Here is a 25,618-nt window from a genome sequence, read left to right on the forward strand (position 1 = left end):
GAAGCAGATGATGGTGATGACAGTGATGGAGACTAGAGCAGCAATGAGCTGGGAGTCAGGGCTGCCACAGTGGAGGCACGCATGACAGGAGAGCGGGGATAGCAGCCGCAGCCGCGGGAGAGGTGCTCGTCCTCCTGCTGCTTGACTTGCCTCTTCACGTGCCTCTTCCTCTCGGTATTGGGCAGGGAAGGTTGCCAAATGTGAGGGGAACAGAGGTGACTGTAGTCCGGCCCCTCCGGCCTCCTCCGCTGTTCTCCTATTTCCAGCCCCTCTATCTAGCCAGCCACTCAGCCTTGCTCGTGGACAGGCTGGGGAGGCGGCAGCAGTGGGGCTGGGCCTTGGGCTGCGGTCTGCAGGATGAGCTCCTCGCCCCAGGGCCATGGTCCTGCCATCCCACCTCCTAACCTGCGTCCCGCTCCATCTCCGTCTCCACCTCCACCTCCTTGACCAAGGCCGCCATTGTCTTTGGTCTAAATGTCTAACACTGTTTTCTGTGTGGGCTTCCTGATTCTTATTTTGTGAAAAAAAAAAAAAAATCATATAAATACAGAGAACATCCCACTGGGTTATATTTTCCATCACGGTTTACGGCATGGTTCACAGGTTTGGTCGTGCTAGGGCTGTTCCCTTCAAATCCCTGCCCCTTTCTACAGCCCAGATGAACTTACTGATCGTTTCACTTCCCCATTTAAAATGTTTTAGAAGACTCCCCATTTTCCTGAGGATAAAGTCAGCTCCTTAGTGAGACTTACAAGGCCCTTCAGGGTCAAGCCTTCTGCTCCCCACCCTCCCCTTATTTTGAAAACAAAATGAGAAAATGACCCACAGCAGTCACTGGTGTCCCATCAGTGCTCCTAGCACGGTTTGGAGGTCCAGTTGGAGTTCCAGCAACTCAAGGTTGTGAATGTGTGCTGTTCGACAAGATTGATTTCATTGTCGAGGTGTTTTCTCCTACAATTATACTTCCTATTTCCATTGCTTTAATTTATAATCTGTGCTACATTAAGCAAACCATACATCTTTACTTGTTAGATCTTATCAGGTAGTTTTTTACATTCCCATTCTTCCTCTCAGCTATCTGACCTACGCTTCTCTCAGTTTCTTAAACCACTCTCTCTCTTTCCCTCCTTCCTGCCCTTCCTCCAACACTGCACCTCACAAACTGCCCTAGATTAGATAGGCACCCCCCCCCATTCCTGCTTCTAAAGGGAGCAGATTATAATCATCACTTTAAATCACATTAAAAGTAGGCAAATTTCGGAGCCTCTCTGAGCACAAACACAAAGCCTCAGCCATGTTTCCATATTTATTGCCCGGCTTTGTGGTCTTACACTTGCTGATCTTTCCACATTGGGAAGCAAATGACAGACGAAACAGATGGGACTTGCTCAGCACCTTCCCCATCGGCACTCACTCTGCCACATGAGTGGGAGAGGCGGACTGCAGACATGCACACAGGGAAGACAGCTTGTCTTAGCCCTCCACTGTGGCCCAGAAGGCAGGTTCCCACTGGCCACCCGTGCTGAGGTGGGACACAACTGCATAGTTGAGACTGGAGGGGATGAAAAGCATCACCTCCTCGGCAGCTCAGGACAGGTGAAGCAGCTCCCACTGAGCCAGGGCAGTGCTGCAGAGGAAGGTGTGACCAGCACCCACAGCCCCCAGGGGTGGGTGCGTCATCCTAGCGCACCTAGCCTGCGCACCATCAGCCTCTGCTGCTGTCAGTAACTTCAAAAAATATTAAACACAAGCCAAACAAAACATACCTGCAGGACCTTTTTATCCAGCCAGTGGCCATTTTCACCCTCTTATATGGATGCTCCCAGAATCCAAGTTTCAATGAATCGGCAAATTAAAAGTCACTGTCTACTACAAGGGTACCCCTCTTTTTCAAGACCTTGTCTACACCGCAGAGACTTCAGTGGCTGTGCAACGTACACCATTCCATCTCCAAATGTGGTCTAAACCACCATACACAGCATTACCTGAAACACCAGCCCGTCCTTTGGGGTTTTGTTTGGATGGAACACTGCATCCGGTGAAGGGAGACCAGGAAAGAAGAGAGGTGGACTTCTTTTAATTTGTAACACAAAAGATTGCATCGATCGTAACTTGCACATGAATTGAAAATAATATATGAAAAGGGAAATCGCTGAGCCCAGACCAGCGTGGCTGATGGACAGTGTGTCTGACATTCACACAGCCCTGTCACAGCTGAGGGGAGGGTTTCTTTGCTGGCTCCTTCGGCAATCCTGATATGGGCAGCTCTGCAACTGGAGCAGTATTGATTTTCCTTGTTTGCCACGCATTCTCTTTTAAAAATAACTGAATCTAATCCTGTTTGGGTCAGCATAACAGGAACGTAATCATCTGTTCCTGAGAGCAAAATGAAATTTGATCCAAAAAACTCTCCCAACATTCTATTTCAATTCTTTGAAGCAGGTTTTCCACTTTAATGATAAGTTAAAGCCTTCATTATGATGAAGCTTTCTCTGTCTGCTGCCTGTTAGCAGTGGGGCAGCTTTACTAGTCTCCTTTGTTTGTTTCCAAAAGACCTCTTGCTTCCGCGATTTCCAGGTAGCATTGTCAGCTGAGGTGTTGTTTTCCCTCAGGTCTGCAGACACTCTACAGCTTTGTATTTTTACTTTTCAGATATTCCCATATGCTTTTCTCCCCCATCCAAACCACATCCCAGGGGGGTGCAAATTTTGGATGAGAATGCTGTTATGTGGGGCAGGGACCTGCAGAGTCTCCCCAGAGAGTCTTCTGCCCTGGGGTGATTTAATAAATGCTCCGAATCACCCTCTGCTGGTCTTCACTGTCCCGAGCTGGTTAGGCTGAGTGACAGCCCCACATTAATTATCAGCTCCAGCCCTTCACTGTCCTCTGGCCTTTCCTACCCACGATGGGTCCTAAATTTGGCTCTACATTAGAATCAAACTGGGAAGACATTAAACATCTAACTCCTGGGCCCTACTGAGACTGGAAGAATCAGAATTTATCCAAGGATGAGGTTCCGGAGTCTAATGAGCCTCCCACCACCCAGTCCCTCTGTCCTTTGCCTAGAATGGTATGATTTCAGCCCAAGATAATGTCAGCCAGAGACACCTGACCTGAAAGGAGCCAAATGGAAACCTGTGGCAGATGAAAAGAGCTTTTCCACGCTCTTAGGAGGCCATCCTGGATGGGGATGGGGGTGGAGGTGGAGGTGCAGAAGAGCCAAATTACCCTGCATGCTGCCTACCTGTTCTTGTTCAACCATCCATCCATCCATCCAGTCAGACCTGTATTGAGCTCATGCCCTGTGTCTAAGACCCTGGGCTTTGTGAGTGGTGAAGAGGAAAGACCTTGAACCCTGCCCTCCAAGAGCTCACAGTGCTCGGGTGGTGCTGGCCCAGTTTCCCCAAGAGGAAACTGAACTGGTCTCTCTTCTTGAAAAAGGCAAGCGGGAGTCAGCTCAAGGCTTCACCAGGCAAGAAAGTAATGACATTAGTTTTTCCCATCATGCTGATTTTTCTCAATGTGGTAGATAAAACTAGTTTTTAATTTGCTGTAATGATACAAGGTTTTCCTTGAAAATAAGCCTACTGATTAATACCACAATGTGCCTTCACTTCATACTCATTTGAATAGTTACAATTTAAAATACTGAATACCAAGTATGGGTGAAGATGTGGGTTAACCAGAACTCTCATCACTGTGGGTGGTAATGTAAATTGATGTAAAATCACCTTGGAAAATGGGCACGTTCCTATAATTTTAAACATACATATACCATACAACTCAGCAGTTCCCTTTCTTGGAATTTACCTGAGAGGAATGAAAACATAATGTCCACAGAAAGACATGTACTCATTTGTTCTTAGCAACTTTATTTATAGTATTAAAAGCTGGAAAAAGCCAAGGAATCTTATCAACAAGATGATGGATAAACACTCTGGTCATCACACATACTGTGGAATACTGCTCAGTGATGAAAAAGAAGAGACTACTGCCCCTTGCTACAGTATAGATGATTCTCAAAACCACTATGCTGAGCAGAAGAAGTCAGACACAAAAGAGTACATATTTAGGATTTCACTTACATGAAACTGTAGGCACAGCTTAATCTACAGTGGTAGAAAGCTGATGAGTGTTCATCTGGAGCCAGGGTTGGGGGTTGACTGGGCAGAGGCACAAGGGAACTTCTTAAGATGAAGAACGTTTTAAGTGCTGTGTACATTAATATGGTAATGATTATACTGGGAAGGTGTGTGTGTATATATATATATGCAAAAATTCATGAAACTGTATGTTTAAAGTGAGTGCATTGTGAATGTTAGCTATACCTCAATAAAATGGATTTATTAGGTGATACTCAACAAGGCAGAAATCATGAATTTGGAGGGCAGTGGAACATCTGAAGTTTAGGAAATGGCACTCAGGTGAAGTGGACAGTATCCTAAAAAATGTGCACGTGAAATGCTGTGAAACTTCAGAGGAAGATGGGAAGTAGTAGGAGCTTCATAAAACAGATAACATTTCTCCTGAACCTCTTGAGAAAAAGTAGACAGCACATGGGGTCAGAATGAATATCTAAGTGAAATTGGGTTGAAATTAATATCAGGGGCCTGAGATGGGAGAGGGGAGGTATCCTTAAAAAAGCCCCTACACCCTGGGAAAACAGTAAGAATGGGGGTGACCCCACCACTTTGGCCTTTATGAGGTCCATTCTGTGAAAACTGAACATAAGACCTGGACATTAGGCCTTTAGTACCAGCTGGTGCAGCCACCCGCTTTCCCCCTTGGCCCTTGGAGGCTCTGAGAACTTGAGTGGTGACAAAGCAAACTGGCCAGGCCAGGACCAGGGTGAGGCAGTCAAGCCACCCAGAGCAAGCATGATGGGAGGCAGAGTCCCACAAGGGCTAATCCCTCATTAACAGGACCTGAGAGTGTGTGTGTTACAACTTTTCCCTGCTTTCTGCTAAGCTGGGAGCAGGAGCCCAAGTGACTCATTAATTCCTAGCTGTGCCTGCATGCCCCTGCAGGCCACGCACTGTGTTAGAGGGCGTATTAGATACAAGTCCCCAGCGAGCTCACAGTCTAGCAGGAACGGGGAGACAGTGTGTCAGGGGAAGTCCGGGGGCCACAGGTTCTCAAGGAAAAGACACTTGACCCATACTGGAAGGGGCTGATCAGCAAACTTTTGGAGAAAGTGAAACCTCAGTTATGAAGTGAGGAAGGTCAGTCGAAGAGAGGAGTGGGGCAGTCCCGTCTCAACCTACCTGGTCTAGGAGTTAGAGTTTGGCCTCCAAGAAAGAGCCCACCAGGCATTGACCTGCAACAGCTGATGGGACTGTGTTCCCCCATCCACCCTATGTTTTCGTAGGTTTGCGCTGTCCCAGGGGGAGTCCACCCCAGTAACCCTGGCATCTGTCAGCTCGGCTGCGGTCCCAGCAGTAGAGTCCCCCGAGATCGACCTAAGTGATTTTGTCAAGTAAGTGCAAACTCAAAGCCGCAATGTGTTTCTTTAAATAGCGTTCTTTTCTCTACACTGAATTCTATTCTCAAACTCATTCTTCATACCCTTCATTTATTCTTCCAGCAGTTGAATGAGTGCCTCCTCTGTGTCAGTCCTTTGCTGGGCATCTGGGATCCAGAGTTAAAAATCATCTCTGCTCTCAGAGAGTGTAGCCGCCTGATTCCCGAGGGACTGAGCCCTCCCTGTCACATTGCCTTCTCCATCTGCCCAAGGTCTGCAGCCAGGGTCAGGTCAAGTTTATTTAGAAGGCAGAGAAGGATGTGACAATTGGTCAAACCTGGTAGTCTCACAGTAAAAATGTTCCAGTAAACGATGAAGCTTAACACTGAGCACTCAGGGGCACATCCAAATTGTCTGAAGGGTTGCCTGAGCCTTTGAGAACTTCTGTAAGTCAGATAAGGGCTCCATAGGCCAGGAAAGAAGGGTTAGGGCCTCTGGGAAATTGGCCAGTTGGATGCCGTAGCCTGCGTGTTTGGGGACAGGGAGTAACAGAGCACTGACCAGCTTGAGAAAAGTGTCTCTTGAGGGAGAACCTCACTTATTTGGGGTGCAGCAGACGAGAGAGGAAGACAGGGCCATCATGCAGCTGAAGACTGCGTTGTGATGGTGGCTGAATGAGTGATTCTCCACATTTCATTAAACTCCCTAGGACTATTGTTGTGGATGAAGATGTTGGATCTGAAGAAAGAGAAAACAAAAAAGCACAAGTGCCCGCCCTGGCCATCTCAGAGGTACGGTTTCCTTTCTCTGGGGTGAGTGGGCTATGAATCTTTTCCCGGGTCACTTCTCAACCAAACACCCACAGAACCATCACCTCAGTGACAACCCAGACACCTCAGCACATAGATTTTCTCTGTAACAGAAAAGCCAGTTACCCCTGACCTTGGCCATCATGCATTCTTCCCAGCCCCCAGACAGAGGCTACAAAAGGAGAACTGTCTTACATGGTAAAAAAAAAAAAAAAAAGAAAGAAAGAAAAAAGAGCAAGAGAGTTTATAAATTCATACTCTTAAATTCTCCTTCTAGAACGATGGCCTAAGGAAATAATCAGGAATGATTATTACAATATACAGTACAATATGTGTATTGTATGTACATAGACGTATATTAAAACACTTTAGAAATAGCAAAAAAAAATTGAGAAAATAAATTGCTTTGTGTCCATGATGATCTGCAACCTTTTAAAATAGGATTTGTCTCTATAGTGGCAGAGTGGGGGGAAGAAAGTATTTTCACACTTTGTAGGCAGGGGTGTGAATTAGTGGAGGCTTTATGACAGGCAGTTTTGCAGATGTATCAAAATTTAATGGACAAGGAAATGGCAGCCCACTCCAGTATTTTCACCTGGAAAATCCCATGGACGGAGAAGCCTGGCGGGATATACCATGGGGTTGCAAAAAGTCGGACATCACTTAGCGACTGAGCACATCAAAATTTAAAATACACAGTTTCTCTACTACAGTACTATTCTACACATATACTTTTAGGTTTACATAATGACACATAACTATCCTTGTACATAGCAGCTTTATTGGAAAAAGGAAGAAAAATTGGAAACAATTCTCCCAATGAGAGACTGTTTGAATATATTGAAGTCCTTTTTTTTAGAAAATGAGAACTTTTTTCTTTTTACTGATTTGGAGCAATCCCTGATAACATTAAGTAAAAATACTACATGTTCTGTTTTTCAAAGTATTTTAAATTACACTTGTAAAGAATATTTAGTCATATGGGAAGGTGTCAGTCATGCTATAATGTTAACTGAAAAATCAGAATATAAATGTATTTGTATATACTCACACTATGCACACACACACATATATATAAATCTACAGAATAACCTAATGATTGATTTGTATTTTGATCTTTTAACCTTTCTATGTGTTTTTAAGATGTCATAGAAAATTTAAGAATATAGAAAAATGAAAGCAAAAATTTTCAAAACCCCACCATTCATAGAAAAATTTTAGCATTTACCTTCCCAGATATCTCTATTTGCATGTGAAAATCTGAGTTAATTTATACACACTCACAGTTGCAGGTGTGATACATAGGCATCTGTAATATCACACATATAAGATGAAATGGTTGAATGGCATCACTAGCTCGATGGAATGAGCTTGAGTAAGCTCTGGGAGTTGGTGATGGACAGGGAAGCCTGGCATGCTGCAGTCCATGAGGTCTCAAAGAGTTGGACACGACTGAGTGACTGAGCTGAACTAAATATTACGTAAATGGAACTGCTTTTTAACTGATGATATCAGTAATGCATGTCATCCTTGGTCCACAAATGCACAATGCATCATCCTCCGCAGATAGAGGTACCACACACACTTCACTTAAAGCAACCCCCCTACCTGCCTAGTGATAGGCATTTAGTTTACTTCCAGAGTTTTGCTATTACAAATAACACTGAAGTAAACATCCTTGTACATGCCTCTTGGACACTTGCCCAGTTATCTCGGGATGGGGGGCAGGGGGGCGGGTGGGAAGGGAAAGGTGCTATTTGTAAAATATATGCAACCTACTTCATTTTTCTGTGTAGGAGCACATTGATGACAAATTATGAATGCTTACACGTTTTTCCTCACACCTCGAATCCCTAGGGATTGAAAATGAACTCTGCTGAAACAGAAAGAATAGACGTGAACCAGAGCCACAGGGAGTTTCAGGAATCCCCGTGGAGCTTTGAGCGGGATGAAATGTTTTCCATTGGAGTAGAAGAAGTAAGTTAACACCTCATGGGCCCTAAAGTCATCTGATATTAACTCTTCTTACTGAGCACCTGCCCCCAAGTTAGAAACTGAAAATTTCCCAAGCACCATCACTGCCTTATCATCACATATTTTCAGAGTGCTGAGTTAGTCGCCTGTCATAGAATCAAGCAAGGTAAAGTGAGGAATCAGTCTGTAGGTTGGCTGAACTTTGGCCTACCCTTTGCAGACCTTCTGTGGATTGGCTTTCTCTGCAGGTGTTTGATATTTTGCCCCTCTATGGAGTGCTGCAGCCACACAGTAGCCACCAGATATCATTCACCTTCTATGGACACTGTGACATCATTGCACAGGCTAAGGCTCTGTGCGAAGTGGAAGGAGGCCCCACCTATGAGGTCATACTGAGGGGAGAGGCCTCCCTGGTCAACTACTCCTTTGACACCAAGGATATTAACTATGGATTACAGGTATTGCCAGCCATCGGGAGGAGATTTTCTGGGTTTGCCTTCAATATTGGTCAAAGTCCTTGTGCTCTCATCTCTCCTGGAACCTGCAGTCTTCATAGTCTCACCATCACCCCTGTCCTTGATCCCTAATCTGCTTCCTAACCCTGATCATCCTTCTACTGCCAACCACGTGCCAGACATTTTCACTTGCTTTTCTTATTGTATCCTCAAATTCTGCATCTTAGACCCTAAAATTTGTATCTTTATTCTCAATCCAAAAGCCCATTCCAGGCTATTTCTTTCAGTAAGACTCCTCCTTTCTCAGCCCCTTGAGTTTACGACCTCTGTGGAATTTTCCACTGCACTCTGTCCCTCGCCTCCCCACATCCTTACACCCTCCAGGGTTTGTTCCTTCATCAAGCGTAATTCTTTTGAGCTGATTTTCCTTTCCCATCACCAATGCAGTTATCACACTCCAGGATCTCATCAAGCTATGCCTAAATTACTACTCAGACTATGATGTGTATACGAATCACCTGGAGTCCTGTTCAAGGGCAAATTCTGATTCAGTAGGTCCATGATGGAGCCTGAGACTCTGCATTTCTAACAAGCTCCCAGGTGATGTCGACGCTGCTGGTCCACGGACCCATGGAGACAAGGGATTACAGCGCATTCCTGGTTTCTACCTAGAACCCATCTAAATATCACTGTCAGATAGATTTCCCCCAGATTACATTTTCATGCCATCAATCCCTGAACAGTTAACCCCAGTGGCATTTGGAAAAGCAGCATAGAGAAGAAAACATTGTTTTGTGGTCAGAAGAATTGGGAGATTCTCTTACTTTTACTTCCTACTGACTGTGACTGTCACCTAACCTCTCAAAGTCTCAGCATCCCTCACCTATAAAATGGGAATGGGGTAGCAATTCCTGATTCACCACGTGGTTATGGTTTCTTTAGTGTCCGGTCAGTACTGTGCCTGGATCAGAGAATGCATTCAATCATGAGTCACTGTGGATCAGAGCCAGGTTCCTCCACCGGGGTAAGGGTATCCTAAGTCCCTCTAGTAACTGATGCTCCCTACATATTGAACTTCATTTCTCATGATTTCCCATTGTAAACCATTTCTTCATTTATAGTCAGACTGGTTTACCCGCTAGCCCTAAGGCACCCCAGCCCTTCCTGCCTCCATCTTTCCTGTTGTATTATCCCTTTCATCCTCCACTCTGCCAAGTCCAAACTCACACCGACTGTAAGACCCAGCTCAGCTCCATCCCTCTGTTACCTTCCTCCTATACTACATTCTCGTGGCTATACTTAAGTATAGTCTTTGCCATAATACAATAATATAATGTACTTTCTAAATCTTGCTTTGGAATAATTGTCAATTCTATGTCTGTAAAGCTTCTCTTCCCAATTAGAATTAGTATTATATACTCAGATACTGTATCTCCTACCAAATTTTAATGGGGATTAGACTCCCCATTATATAGCCACTGCATGTATTATTACTGAATTGCATGTGTATATGTATATTAATAAGTTAAAGACTGTGCTAAAAATCAAATTCACCCAACACCTATTGAAACTTTGGGTATCATGTTGACTAAATAGAATTCTCTTTCCCTCCTTATCTCCAAGGTCTTCTGGGCAATTGGCTCTGGCTCAGCTCAGAGTACTTCCTTTGAACCAGCTAGTTCTTGCCCTAGTTTATTCTAAGAGCCCCTTAAGTGGCTTCAGTTTATGATTATTGGACCTTTTGGATTGTGTTAGCAAAACCTCAGGGGGAAAAAAAAACATGTCTGGCCTATTACTCCCATGTCTCTCTGTAAAAATAGAAACATTCACTCTAGAAAATTCTGAACTGAAATCTTATCCAAATCTTCTTAATGTAAAAACGCTTACTTTAAGATCCTCTAATATGAATTCCTTGTGGTGAAGAGACAGAGGTCTAAGGAGGTTACCCTACAGCTGTACTAAACTAACTTAGTTGCTAGAAGACCCAGGACCAGAGCCAGACTCCAGGGTCCAGTGCGCCTCCCACCCAGGAGGCACCTGGCTGTGATACTAAAATGTGGATTGGCCCACATCTGCCCCCTGGAGGAGGGCACGGTAACCTGCTCCAGTATTCTTGCCTGGAGAATCCCATGGACAGAGCAGCCTGGCGGGCTACAGTCCATGCGGTCTCAAAGAGTCAGACACAACTGAACCAACTTCATACACAGCACACACCTCGTGGAAAATGAAATACGTGTATGTGAGGCATGCGTGTCTATCCACCTTGGTCAGAATGACGGCAGAATCTCGGAGGGTGGGTAGCAGGGGAGTCACTTGTCTCCTTTTTCTCCTCTCGAGCTGTTCGACCTTGTCACAGAGAATGAAATCACTCTCAAGAACACTGGGAAAGTTGGCTTTGAGTTCAGGGTTCTGACTGACCCCCAGTCTTCACCAGACAACCTTCTACCAGGAGTGCCACTCATCCAGCCTCTCTCAGTAAGTAGCCTACAAGCCACTGATCATGGTAGGAGGGCCCAAACTCAAACCTGTAAGCCACACCCTAGAGTATATAAAACAGTATATAACAATATATAAAGTTTCATTTTATGCATTTTTATTTCTGTGTTATTTAAGACATAAGATTTAATGACTATTAAGTGTTCTTCCTGGACTGTATATTTTATCTATTTTAAATAACCACTTTCTTCCCTTTTAATGCTTTTTACTTTGAATTCTTCTTTATTAATAATAATTCACAATATTAATATTGCATCTTTTGAAATAGCATAGTAGCTGTCTTTCACAAGGTTTGGTATGTTGTTTTTACTGTGATTTGCTTCTATACATTTTATGGTAATCATGAGTGTATCTTTTTCTTGGTTAAATATTCATTCCATCATTCTGGCTTCCCTGGTAGCTCAGCTGGTAAAGAATCTACCTGCAATGCAGGAGACCCTGGTTTGATTCCTAGGTTGGGAAGATCCCTTGGAGAAGGGATAGGCTACCCACTCCAGTGTTCTTGGGTTTCCATGGTGGCTCAGACAGTAAAGAATCCGCCTGTAGTGTGGGAGACCTGGCTTCGGTCCCTGGGTTGGGAAGATCCCCTGGAGGAGGGCTTGGCAACCCATTCCAATATTCTTGCCTGGAGAATCCCCATGGACAGAGGAGCTTGGCAGGCTCCAGTATTCTTACCTGGAGAATCCCCGTGGAGAGAGGAGCCTGGTGGGTTACAGTACGTGTGGTTGCAAAGAGGCAGGCATGACTGAGAGACTAAGCTCACAGCACACCTTCATTCTGAGGACCTGTGTCTTTCATTTCTTATCTCTTCTCATGTTGCTTCTATCCTACTTTCTCTAGTCTTTCTCTAGTTTGCTAAAGCAAGTGTTAGACGTACGCTGGACCTTCTCACTCTGTCCGTGTTTCTTAACCTATATTTCACTTGTGTGTCTCTTTACTCTTTATCTCTCTATACTGGTTTCTAGATAACTACTTCAGCTCTTTCAGTTACCTAATTTTCTTTTCAATTGAGTATAATCTACTGTTTAACCCTACTTTCTTAATTTCAGAAATTCCATCTGATTCACCACTTTCACTTGGGATTTTAATTTCTTCACTTAACACTAATCATTTTGTACATTCTTTTAAATTTTTCTAATTGAGTTATTATTATTCCTATTTATGTGACTGTTGACTCTCTTTCACGATCAATGCTTTCCCTGTATGATTTGTAATGTTTGACTTGGGGTCATCTTTAGCTGCGCGTGTTCTCTCTGGGAGAGCCTCTTCACCCTGGATTGTAATGTGACGCTACCAATAGTGTTGCCCTTGTTTTTTGCCAGGTAGCTCAAGGTGGGTCAGATTTTGAGTTAATATTTTGACCTGGATTAACCACAGTGATCTGTCAGTGTACATGAAGACTCCATAAGTTTGCACGACTCAGGCTTTTTCTTATCTTCATTCTCTAATTTTTCCTCAAAGAATATACATCAGTTGTAACATCAAAAGACAACATCAGAAAAACACATTTTATGTGTTTAAAAATTATTAGAGGCCCCTTCAAAGATGACTTTTAAAGCACTTCTAAATGACTTGATTCTATAATAGCATTTTCCCTGGTTTCTACTCTAGGCTGATTTGCCTTTTCTGGTAGTTTTTTTACCATAAAATTCTCCCACTTTTATTTTCTGATTACTGACGTAGAGTTTTTATTTTGTGACCTTATTCACAGTTTTTAAGATTTATTATATGAAATTTGATGTATGTAGAAGATATTCATCTCACATGTGTTTGACTTACAGAGCATAATAAAAAAATGAATACCCCACCTACCACCCATCTTCAAACTCAGAACATCACTAATACATTTGAAGTCACTTGTGTGTTGGTGCATGCGGTTCAATGTACTACAGTCTACCCAGGCTCTTTCTGTCTCTTATACTCCTTCCAGCTACCCCTGGGCCAGCAACCGCTAGTCTGAATTTCATGCTTGTCATTCTCTTTGTAAAATGCAGTTTTATTACTTATGTAGCATCTTTATATCAAGTACTTTTAGCTTATTAATTTATCAAAACTTCTAAGCACCTGCAATGACCAGGTATTTTTCTAGAACTTGTAGTCGAATAGTAAACAAAACGTACAGATATACCTGCCCTCATGGAGATTTCATTTTATGGGATTTTGCTTTATCTTGAGCTTTATAAAAATGTCATCAGTACCTGTAATTTGTGCAGTTTTCCCCCCTAATATTTTGTTTTTAAGGCTAGTCTACGTTGTTGCATTGGAGAGGGCAATGGCACCCCACTCCAGTACTCTTGCCTGGAAAATCCCAAGGACGGAGGAGCCTGGTAGGCTGCAGTCCATGGGGTTGCTAAGAGTCGGACACGACTGAGCGACTTCACTTTCACTTTTCACTTTCATGCATTGGAGAAGGAAATGGCAACCCACTCCAGTGTTCTTGCCTGGAGACTCCCAGGGACGAGGGAGCCTGGTGGGCTGCCGTCTATGGGGTCTCACAGAGTCAGACACGACTGAAGCGACTTAGCAGACATTGTTGCATGTAGCTATAGTTCATTTATTTTCACTAACGTACAATACTCATTTTGTAACTACAAATGGAAAGTAGTTTTCCTTTTCCCTGTCAAAATACATTTGGGGATTTCCCCCTGAGTTTCGCTGTTAAATATTTCTGCTGCAGATACTCTTGTATCTGTGTCCCAGCCAACAGGTGGGAGAGTTTTCACAGAGAATTCTCCTAGGAGCGAAATTTTGAGGTCATAGGCTATGCATTTGTTCAACTTTATAAGGAGGTGCTAATACAGTTTTCATGGTGATTTTTCCTGTGAAAAATCTGGTGATTTCCCACCAGATATAAATGAGTTTCTTTTGGTTCATAGTCTCACTGAAATTTGGCAAAGTTTGCCAATCTTATGGTTAAAATTTTTTTCATTATGATCTTAATTTTCATTTATCTGATTACTTATGAGAATAAGCAGCTTTCACTGTGCTGACTTGCTGTTCCGGTTTCCTCTTTTACGAAATGCCTGGCTGTATATGCTTCCTATTTTTCTACTGTCTGTCCTTTTCTCACATCTGCATAGGAATGAATCTTGGGAGAGGAGTGCGAGTGGACACTATGGCGTACACTAAGCCCTTGGGATTATTCAGTGCATCAAACTGCTGGAAGCAAAAGTCTATCGTAAATTTTACTTAAAGTTCTCTCTGATCTTTCTGCCGCATAGGGTTTTATCAGTTCCCATAAAGAGCAAGTATTGAAGGTTTATTACTTACCTGGAGTGCCTGAGATCTTTCAAAGAAGTTTCCGGATACAGATTGCCCACCTGGACCCAGAAAATATTACTCTGAGTGGAGAGGGAATCTTTCCCCGAATCTGCCTCGATCTCCCCAGGAACCTCAAAGGTACTTCTACCCCCTGTAATATTTCCCCACTGGATGACAAGATGCATTTTAGCTGCTTATCAAAAGAGTGCTGGCAGTCTGCATTATTTGTTTGGCAGTCCTCCCTTCTGTGTTATTCCTCAGTTGCAAAACACATCAAGAGTGGAAATTCACTGGATGACCTGAGATGAGTGCAACAAGATATGTCCATGATAGTCCCAAACTAAGACATTCGGCCAATTTCGCCATCATTAAATTACAGAGTGATCAGGACTTCGTGCTTCCAAATGCCTTTTCTTCCATGGCATGTTCCTTCCAGCTGCACTCTCTCCCTGAGTTGTCACTCATGGTTGGCCATTGAGAAGGCTATGGCTAATTTTACTGCAACGAGTACAATTCTCAAAATATAACCTGTAAAGAGAAGCAGCCAAGGTTCTAACCCCTTATGCTGGCATTACTCAGTTTGGGTTAATTTAGACTGTTATTTATTTATTTATTTTTAGACTCTTATTAATTGTCTGCCCACATCCCTAGCCAAGGCTTTTCTGGACAACAGTCCAGCTCCTGAAGCCATCACTCTGTACCAGAGTATTTCTGTCTTAGCAGATTCTGAAGCTCAACTAAGCAGCTTTTTGAGCCATGGACTGACTCTGGCTCTTTCTTCCTGACATGGGCTGCAGGATGAGGAGTCAAGAGAAACTTCTCAGACTTTAAGCTCCTTGAAACCCACATTACCTAAGCAGCTTCAGACGAAGCTCTGTCCCACCTCAGCCTTTCCTCCTACCCCACTCCCCAAAGTCACTGACTCACCTGTTGATTCATTATATCCTGATTGTCTGCTTCCTGAAAATATGAACACAAATATTAGTAAATCTAAGACCATGTTACTCTCTACCACCTAGAGTTCCAACCAGACATAGGTTAGTCCAGCTCCACATACAATTTCAAGAAGGAAATCCTTTGCCTCATGGCTGAAAACTGGATGCCAGTCTGGCCTCTTTATGGCAGTACACATGTTTAACCAATACAGAGCTTTAAAATAATTTCAATCTGAGCGTTAGTTGGGTTTTCTCTGCTCCAGTTCACCACAGCCTCAGCACTCCCTATGATTTCACAGAAGGAACTTTAATTACTTTGTCTGCTTGGGCATTTGAATTTGTGCTGGGTTACTGGTGAACTTGGGTGTCTGACATTTCTCCGGCCATTGCCCAACCTCCCTGATTCAAAGGGGGGACTGTAGCTTATTTAGTTGTAGTTAAACCACCTTGAATCAAATATATTCTTTTAGTTAATAGATAATCAACAAACATGAAGACCAACCTAAGGGTGACCATCCATCTGGGTTTGTCCAACATGGAGAGGTTTCCCAAGTGGTACAGCCGTCTGTGCTTAAACTGGAAAAATATCAAGTAAGCTGGGATCCAGTTGGTCACCCCACAACTGACTCGGGGTGTTACTGCCATAAAGTTCTTGAGAACTAGACGGTAGCTCACTAAAGCATAATGTTATAAACTTCAGTGAGGTCTCTGGTACAAAATATCCTCTGAAGCAGAGAAAACGTGGTAGGCGAGGTATCACAAAGTTCACTTCCCTTCTCATTTTATTGACCCCGAGCTTAGAATCTATGTTTTAGGCAGAATTCATATATTTCTAGCCATCCAGATTTACTTCTAATTACAATCCCCACAGGATGTGAAAAATATGAAATCTTCTTAAATCAGGCCAGAAAAAACCTAGAGAAAGAGTGCACTAAACGTGAAACGCTTTATCACTTGGAGACACCAGAGGAGAACGTGCCTGACGATGATTCTTCTGAGGTAAGACTGGCCTCACTCGGCGCAGGAACTAGATTCCCAGGAAGCTACAAGGAAAAAAAAAAGTTTTTCCCAATAGTGACATCTCATGTAACTAGAGAACCATACGGAAACTAGAAAACTGACATTGGTACAAGCCATAGAGCTTATTCAGATCTCATCCATTTTATCTGTACTCGTGTGTCTGTCTGTCTGCATGTCTACATGTGTGTCCATATCTGTATGTGTGTGTGATTCTACCCACTTTTTCCATGTATAGCTTTGTGTAAACACCACCACAATTAAAACACAGAAGTGTTTCTTCTCCTAAGTATCCCTTGTGCTTGTTAAGGGAAAATAGAAATACAAACAAACTCTCTTTCCAACCCACAAAATCTCTCCACAAAGAAAGAATCCAACTTTGTTATTGATAAACATTAAAGTAGAAAGTGCTCCATGTTTCTGCTAGTCTGCTAAGAGATTGCAAAGACAGAAAGAAATGTCAGTCTTTCATGGAGCCAAGCAGATACAATCCCACTATATATAACCCATTATATGCATGTTCTCAAAGTAAACAGTAACTAGTCCTTAAGAACTATAACTAGTCCTCAGGTAAGAGGACTAGGCAGTACCATTTGTCACACTTAGTTCATGCTGAACTCACGTGGTAATTGGAATGACCATCTGTGTTAGCTAATTGGCTTTACCCAACGGAAAAACAAACCTCTTGATTTTCATGATAGAGTCCTCTGAAGTTGGACTCTGTCCCCCCACAGAAACTGGGAGATGAGGCTCTGTATTCCTTGATGGTGACACAGAGATGGCAAACCATGTCAAAGAGATGGTTCCCAGGTCCTTGAGAAAGACATTCCTGGGTTATGAAGCTGACAAAAAGCTTCAGTTCAGATCAGTCGCTCAGTCGTGTCCAACTCTTGCAACCCCATGAATCGCAGCATGCCAGGCCTCCCTGTCCATCACCATTTCCCAGAGTTCACTCAGACTCACGTCCATCAAGTCCGTGATGCCATCCAGCCATCTCATCCTCGGTCGTCCCCTTCTCCTCCTGCCCCCAATCCCTCCCAGCATCAGAGTCTTTTCCAATGAGTCAACTCTTCACATGAGGTGGCCAAAGTACTGGAGTTTCAGCTTTAGCATCATTCCTTCCAAAGAAATCCCCGGGTTGATCTCCTTCAGAATGGACTGGTTGGATCTCCTTGCAGTCCAAGGGACTCTCAAGAGTCTTCTCCAACACCACAGTTCAAAAGCATCAATTCTTTGGCACTCAGCCTTCTTCACAGTCCAACTCTCACATCCATACATGACCACAGGAAAAACCATAGCCTTGACTAGACAGACCTTAGTCGGCAAAGTAATGTCTCTGCTTTTGAATATGCTATCTAGGTTGGTCATAACTTTTCTTCCAAGGAGTAAGTGTCTTTTAATTTCATGGCTGCAATCACCATCTGCAGTGATTTTGGAGCCCCAAAAAATAAAGTCTGACACTTTTCCACTGTTTCCCCATCTATTTCCCATGGAGTGATGGGACCAGATGCCATGATCTTCATTTTCTGAATGTTGAGCTTTAAGCCAACTTTTTCACTCTCCTCTTTCACTTTCATCAAGAGGCTTTTTAGCTCCTCTTAACTTTCTGCCATAAAGGTGGTGTCATCTGCATACCTGAGGTCATTGATATTTCTCCTGGCAATCTTGATTCCAGCTTGTGTTTCTTCCAGTCCAGCGTTTCTCATGATGTACTCTGCATATGAGTTAAGTAAGCAGGGTGACAATATACAGCCTTGACGTACTCCTTTTCCTACTTGGAACCAGTCGGTTTTTCCGTGTCCAGTTCTAACTGTTGCTTCCTGACCTGCATACAGATTTCTCAAGAGGCAGGTCAGGTGGTCTGGTATTCCCATCTCTTTCAGAATTTTCCACAGTTTATTGTGATCCACACAGTCAAAGGCTTTGGCATAGTCAATAAAGCAGAAGTAGATATTTTCCTGGAACTCTCTTGCTTTTTCCATGATCCAGTGGATGTTGGCAATTTGATCTCTGGTTCCTCTGCCTTTTCTAAAACCAGCTTGAACATCAGGGAGTTCACGGTTCATGTACTGCTGAAGCCTGGCTTGGAGAATTTTGAGCATTACTTTACTAGCATGTGAGATGAGTGCAATTGTGCAGTAGTTTGAGCATTCTTTGGCATTTCCTTTCTTTGGAATTGGAATGAAAACTGACCTTTTTCCAGTCCTGTGGCCACTGCTGAGTTTTCCAAATTTGCTGGCATATTGAGTGCAGCACTTTCACAGCATCATCTTTCAGTATTTGAAACAGCTCAACTGGAATTCCATCATCTCCACTAGCTTTGTTCGTAGTGATGCTTTTTAAGGCCCACTTGATTCCAATTTCCAAGATGTCTGGCCCTAGATTAGTGATCACATCATCATGATTATCTGGGTCATGAAGGTCTTTTTTGTACAGTTCTTCCATGTATTCTTGCCACCTCTTCTTAATATCTTCTGCTTCTGTTAGGTCCATACCACTTCTGTCCTTTATCAAGCCCATCTTTGCATGAAATGTTCCCTTAGTATCTCTAATTTTCTTGAAGAGATCTCTAGTCTTTCCCATTCTGTTCTTTTCGTCTATTTCTTTGCATTGACCACTGAAGAAGGTTTTCTTATCTCTTCTTGCTATTCTTTGGAATTCTGCATTCAGATGCTTATATCTTTCCTTTTCTCCTTTGCTTTTCACTTCTCTTCTTTTCACAGCTATTTGTAAGTTCTCCACAGACAGCCATTTTGCTTTTTTGCATTTCTTTTCCATGGAGATGGTCTTGATCCCTGTCTCCTGTACAATGTCACTAACCTCATTCCATAGTTCATCAGGCACTCTATCTATCAGATCTAGGCCCTTAAATCTATTTTTCACTTCCACTGTATAATCATAAGGGGTTTGATTTAGGTCATACCTGAATGGTCTAGTGGTTTTCCCCACTTTCTTCAATTTAAGTCTGAATTTGGCAATAAGGAGTTCATGATCTGAGCCACAGTCAGCTCCTAGTCTTGTTTTTGTTGACTGTATAGAGCTTCTCCATCTTTTGCTGCAGAGAATATAATCAATCTGATTTCGGTGTTGACCATCTGGTAATGTCCATGTGTAGAGTCTTCTCTTGTGTTGTTGGAAGAGGGTGTTTGCTATGACCAGTGCATTTTCTTGGCAAAACTCTATTAGTCTTTGCCCTGCTTCATTCCGCATTCCAAGGCCAAATTTGCCTGTTACTCCAGGTGTTTCTTGACTTCCTACTTTTGCATTCCAGTCCCCTGTAATGAAAAGGACATCTTTTTTGGGTGTTAGTTCTAAAAGGTCTTGTAGGTATTCATAAAACCGTTCAACTTAAGCTTCTTCAGTGTTACTGGTTGAGGCATAGACTTGGATAACTGTGATATTGAATGGTTTGCCTTGGAGATGAACAGAGATCATTCTGTCGTTTTTGAGATTGCATTCAAGTACTGCATTTCGGACTCTTTTATTGACCATGATGGCTACTCCATTTCTTCTGAGGGATTCCTGCCCACAGTAGTAGATATAGTGGTCATCTGAGTTAAATTCACCCATTCCAGTCCATTTTAGTTCGCTGATTCCTAGAATGTCGACGTTCACCCTTGCCATCTCCTGTTTGACCACTTCCAATTCGCCTTGATTCATGAACTTGACATTCCAGGTTCCTATGCAATATTGCTCTTTACAGCATCAGATCTTACTTCTATCACCAGTCACATCCACAACTGGGTATTGTTTTTGCTTTGGCGCCATCCCTTCATTCTTTCTGGAGTTATTTCTCCACTGATCTCCAGTAGCATATTGGGCACCTAATGACCTGGGGAGTTCCTCTTTCGGTATCCTATCATTTTGCCTTTCCATACTCTTCATGGGGTTCTCAAGGCAAGAATACTGAAGTGGTTTGCCATTCCCTTCTCCAGTGGACCACATTCTGTCATACCTCTCCACCATGACCTGCCCGTCTTGGGTTGCCCCACAGGCATGGCTTGGTTTCATTGAGTTAGACAAGGCTGTGGTCCTAGTGTGATTAGATTGACTAGTTTTCTGTGAGTATAGTTTCAGTGTATCTGCCCTCTGATGCCCTCTTGCAACACCTACCGTCTTACTTGGGTTTCTCTTACCTTGGGCGTGGGGTATCTCTTCACGGCTGCTCCAGCAAAGCACAGGTGCTGCTCTTTACCTTGGACGAGGGGTATCTCTTTACTGCCGCCATTCCTGACCTTCAACGTGGGATAGCTGCTTTAGGTCCTCCTGCGCCTGCGCAGCCACTGCCCCTCGGGATGCTCCTCCCGGCTGCTGGCCCTGGCCTGGGGGTGGGTGTCTCCTTCCAGCTGCCGCCCTTGGCCTCGGGCTCGGACGCGGGGTGTCTCCTCCCGGCCGCCCCTGACCTCGGATGCAGGATAGCTCCTCCCGGCTGCCCCTCGCCGACCTCGGACGCGGGGTAGCTCCTCTCGGCTGCCGCCCTGACCTCGGACGCAGGGTGTCTCCTCCCAGCCGCCACTGACTTTGGACGCGGGGTAGCTCCTCTCAGCCGTTCCTGCGCCGTCGCAGCCTGGCACTCTAGGCTGCTGCCCCTGACCTCAGACGTGGGGTAGCTCCTCTCGGCTGCGCTTAGTGCACCGGCTCTCGCAGCCGCCTGCGCAAAGCTTACCCACTAAAAACATTTATATATATATTTCTAAGAGACAAGGAAAGAACTTGCAAGTTTTCTTAAGTAAATGCTCAAGAAAATTGAAGCTGGAATAAGTCTCTACCCTTATTTTTAACAGGGAGAATTGAACCTCTGTATTTTTTTGGCTGTGCTGCACAACTTGTGGGATCTCAGTTCCCAGATTAAACCTGGACCACAACAGTGAAAGTCCAGAATACTAACCACTAAGCAACCGTGAACTCCCTTGCGCCTCTTATTTTTAATTTGTTTTTGCCCTTACATGCTTACATTGATGTAGCCATCCCCAGGTTCCCCACCCCTTTCACTTGGCAACCACTATATTTCTCCATCTCTGTACTCTTGATATGAGCATAGAAGTTATATAAATGGAATCATACGATATGCAACCTTTGGAGATTTTTTTTCATTCAGCATAATGCCCTTGAGAACCATTCACATAAATAGCTCATTCCTTACTTCATTGCTGAGTAATAGTCCATGGCATAGATGCACAGTTTGTTTAGCCCACTCTATCCTACAATAAAAAATTTAACCCCATAGTTATACTGTATATCTATTTATGTACTCTAACCCCTTGGAGGGCCACAAGCCATTGTAATATCTAAGATCTTCTGACTTTCCCTCCACACAGAAGTTTTTGCCCCCTTGGGGTGATATTGCCCCCACTGAGAATGCATATTCTAAGAGTTTATTCACTTGCTCTTCTCTCTTGCTCCAGTTAAATGCTCACCTCCAGATGGAAGTAGAGCGACTTATAGTCCAAGACTATGCCATAGAACATCAGAAATCAATTGTCCCTGCTTCCGTGGATGACTTCTACTATCGGAGTCGCCGTAAACCAATCAAGTAAGCGACCTTCCCTGTCATGTTTGTTTCAGAATGTAGCAGAGCTGATGGTGTCCTCCACCAGAGTGCTCCTTGAATTAATGGTTGATCATGTTGGGATGAAATCCACTCACTTCACATATCTGCTGTTCTCCAGCAGCCAGCCAGCCAGGCAGGTCTCTGCCTCTTAGAAACCTCCCACTTTGTGTAATAGACAGGCTGGGCTTCAGGTGCTTAAGGACCAGCACTGACTGCATTTCGAGATGAGGGCTAAAGCAGAAGTGTGGTCTCCTGGGGGAGGTGTCTCATCCCTGGCCTCCATTCTGGAGAGTGGGGGTTCTCGCAGAAGTCCCCACAGCAGGGACTTCTGCAGAGGAAACAGACGAGAGCCTCACACTGTCTCACATATGGAAACACGAGTGGTAAGGAGAGCTTGTTCACTGTTTCAGAGTCCAGCTACCAGAATACATCCTGGACTTTGGCTACATCATCCTCGGTGACGTCCAAACCCACATCATCAAGATCACCAACACCAGTCACTTTCCAGTGTCCTTCCATGCAGAGAAGCGTGTCCTTCATGACACAGGTGACCAGGCTGGAGACCCTTCCTATTGTATGCTGTCATTTCTGACAAGTTGCCCAGCCGTACTGTCCTGGAGAGGTGGTTATGTTTCTTCCGGGGTCAACTGAAAGAAGTGTTGGGCTATTAGTCAATACTTTGAAGGTTTGTCCTGCCTCGGTTGGGCTCTCTCTAGAGCAGCTCTTGATTGCTACTTTTCCTTCCCACCAAGAAGTTTTGTTTCTCTTGGTCCAGGCTTTAGTATCGAGCTAGATCGTGTGAAGAATCTGCCTTACTGTGAAACAGAAACATTTGAAGTGCGATTCGACACACAAGGGGGCAACGTTTCTGTTGGCAACAAAGAGGTCATTGTGCCTATCAAGGTAAGACGCGCCACTGGGTCCAGCTGATCCTCCCCAGCTTCCAACCCTGCTTGCTGGCCACCCTGTGATGATCCACAGCTATTTCAAAGCCATGAGTCTTCCTCCGAGCCTGTGCTATGTGGTAACAGTGATTTTTATGCCCACTCTAGGTGGTTGGAGGGCCACCAGTTCACATCTGTCTCCAAGCCAAGGTGACCGTTCCCAGTATGACACTGTCTTGTGGAAAAGTGGAGTTTGCCACAATTCAGTGTGGACAGTGCCTTGTGCAAACTATTCAGCTTTCCAATCATCTCCAAGTCCCTTGTGAATGGTTTGTCCAGAGCCATAAGCAAGTTGTTAGCAAGGTAAGTGAGTTTTGGCCCGTTGTCGCATTTTTTTCCATCTCCATTTATGCCAGTTTTATAATTCTAGACTTTCACTCTCTTCGTTTCACCCTCCTGCTCAAAAACTTTCAGTGACAACCACTGCCTCCTGAATAAAATGTCGGCCCTCAGCCCAACACTCAAGGGCCTATCAGGTCATGCTATCTGGCGAATATCTTATTTATCTTGGTGTCCCTGGTTCCACACATCCCCTGACACCTGGGAGGTAATCAGTAAACACAGGTTGAGTGAATGGAAATGGAATCATTTTCCAAAGAAAATGATCTAATTGTCTGATATTACTTCACCAGCTGGAGAAACACATGCCAAAATACTTAAGACGCAAACTATGTGCTGAATTAAAGCCAAAGACACGGATCTTTGAGATTCAGCCCACTTCTGGGGTCTTGGATCCTGGTGAGAGGTCCAACGTGCAGGTGAAATTCATGCCCAAAGAGGAGGTAAGCTTTAAAGAAATGTAATCAGACTCCCCAGATCTCTGAGATTTACTCGAAGTCCACACTTAATTGATCTCCAGGGAAGCTTTGAGTGATCTGTCCCTCATTGTTCTGAGTATGACATCCAGTACTATGGTTCATACAGGAGCTGTTGTCCTGGTGGTTAGGAGCACCGCTGCTGCCGATTCCTATCTAACACCCTGACATCTATCAGTAGACCTGGCTTAGTGGCCTTCTTCCTTTGTGCTTGGAGGGAGCATGATTTTGGACAAATTATTCAGCCTCACTAGACCTCAGTTTGCTCACAGATAAAATGAAAAATAATAATATCATATGTCCCCAAATCCCTTATTGCAGTTTCAAAATCCAATAAGATCTAAAAACGGGGGCGGGGCGGGGAGGAATTTCATAAGTTTCAGACCCAAATTCATTTGGCAGAAAAACCTAATCTGAACTGACATGAAACTACTTAACCTTTATTTACCCGCCTTGGTTTGCAGACTCAAACACTATTGCCACAGAAATAATAATGTGTGTGATGCCAGGGGACCCTGCAGAGGATACTTTATAACATAGGGCATGTGGTATGTTTACCTTTTTAAAAATCTGAATTTTTAAAGCATCTGGCCCCTAGGGTTTCAGGTAAGACATTATTGACCTGCAATAGCTACCTCCAAGGGTCATTTTGAAGAGGAAATGAATGAATGTGAATAAAATGCACAGCATTCTGCTCTACATGTACTGGCTCAATATCTACTTACTATTATCATCAGTAGTTGTGATAATAATAAGTACTTCCTGATAAACATACTCCCTGGGCCTCACAAACGTCTCTTTTGCAAACACCATCAACACAAAGCTACTCCTGACAAAGAACACAGTGAAAAAGGATAAAATCCTAGAACCAGAGAGGGTCCCAAGAGGTTACACTGTAAAGACTTTTGCTCAAAGCCTAAGGCATTTGGAAGGTGTTTTTCCTCTATTCTTTCAAGAGAAGAAATGGATGTGAGTTTTATAAAACACCTATAGTTAACTCCTGTTTTCCAGGTAACAGCTCTGATGAGATGCTTAAGAATCTCGTGAGAAGAAAGAAAAGTGAATGGTTTCATATCTGATTCTAAAATAGAGTCCCTGTTTCTATCATTGTCAAAATCTCTCTGACCCTTTAAAAGAAAAGAAAACTAACGTGTTTGTCATTCTTAGGAAGTCCTAAGACCATCAGCGAGGTTACTCAAGATTTTGGAGGTCTTACTGAATGAGAGAATTATCAGTAAATATAGTAAAAAACATAGATTTGTTTGCACAATTCCACAAATGCTGAATTAGAATTGATCAAAATTAATAAAGTATTTCCACCAAATGGGAGAGGAAGTTCTTAAGCATCATTTTTATTAAAGTATAGCTAACTTACCGTATACAATGTTGTGATAGTTTCAAGTGCACAGCAAAGTGATTCAGTTATATATAAATATATATATATATATATATTCTTTTTCAGACTCTTGTCTATTATAGGTTATTAAAAGATATTGAGTAGAGTTTACTGTTCCTTACAATAGGTCCTTGTTATTTACCTGTTCTGCTAATAGTAGTTTGTATATGTTAATCCGAAAGGTTTTATCTTTGCCCCCACCCTACTATCCCTTTTGGTACTCATGAATTTGTTTGCTGTGGCTGAGTTTATTTCTGCTTTGTAAACGAGTTCATTTGTACCACTTTTTTAGATTCCACATATGTGATAACATATGATATTTGCCTTTGGCTTACTTCACTTAGTATCTCTAGGTTCATCCACGTTGCTTGCTAATGGTGGTATTTAATCTTTTTAATTCCATTGTACGTATATACCCCATCATCTTTATCCATTCATCTTTTGATGGACATTTAGGTTGCTTCCATGTCTTGACTATTGTAAACAGTGCTGTTATGAACATTG

At 43.4% G+C, this 25,618-nt stretch overlaps 1 protein-coding gene across 1 annotated transcript in view; it reads left to right on the top strand.

The window, feature by feature from the left end:
• The first annotated feature begins 592 nt into the window (after positions 1–592).
• Positions 593–25,618, top strand: part of LOC138096769 (hydrocephalus-inducing protein homolog) — a 116,748-nt gene continuing 91,722 nt past the window's right edge. Inside the window, 13 exon segments of the mRNA XM_068993041.1 lie at positions 593–603; positions 5,369–5,476; positions 6,171–6,252; positions 8,128–8,247; positions 8,493–8,702; positions 11,037–11,174; positions 14,417–14,594; positions 16,263–16,390; positions 21,814–21,941; positions 22,370–22,506; positions 22,735–22,862; positions 23,012–23,206; positions 23,536–23,685. Of these exon segments, the coding sequence (XP_068849142.1) occupies positions 593–603; positions 5,369–5,476; positions 6,171–6,252; positions 8,128–8,247; positions 8,493–8,702; positions 11,037–11,174; positions 14,417–14,594; positions 16,263–16,390; positions 21,814–21,941; positions 22,370–22,506; positions 22,735–22,862; positions 23,012–23,206; positions 23,536–23,685 (1,713 nt within the window).

This window comes from Capricornis sumatraensis, chromosome 20, assembly GCF_032405125.1.
Source record: "Capricornis sumatraensis isolate serow.1 chromosome 20, serow.2, whole genome shotgun sequence".
Classification (NCBI taxonomy): domain Eukaryota; kingdom Metazoa; phylum Chordata; class Mammalia; order Artiodactyla; family Bovidae; genus Capricornis; species Capricornis sumatraensis.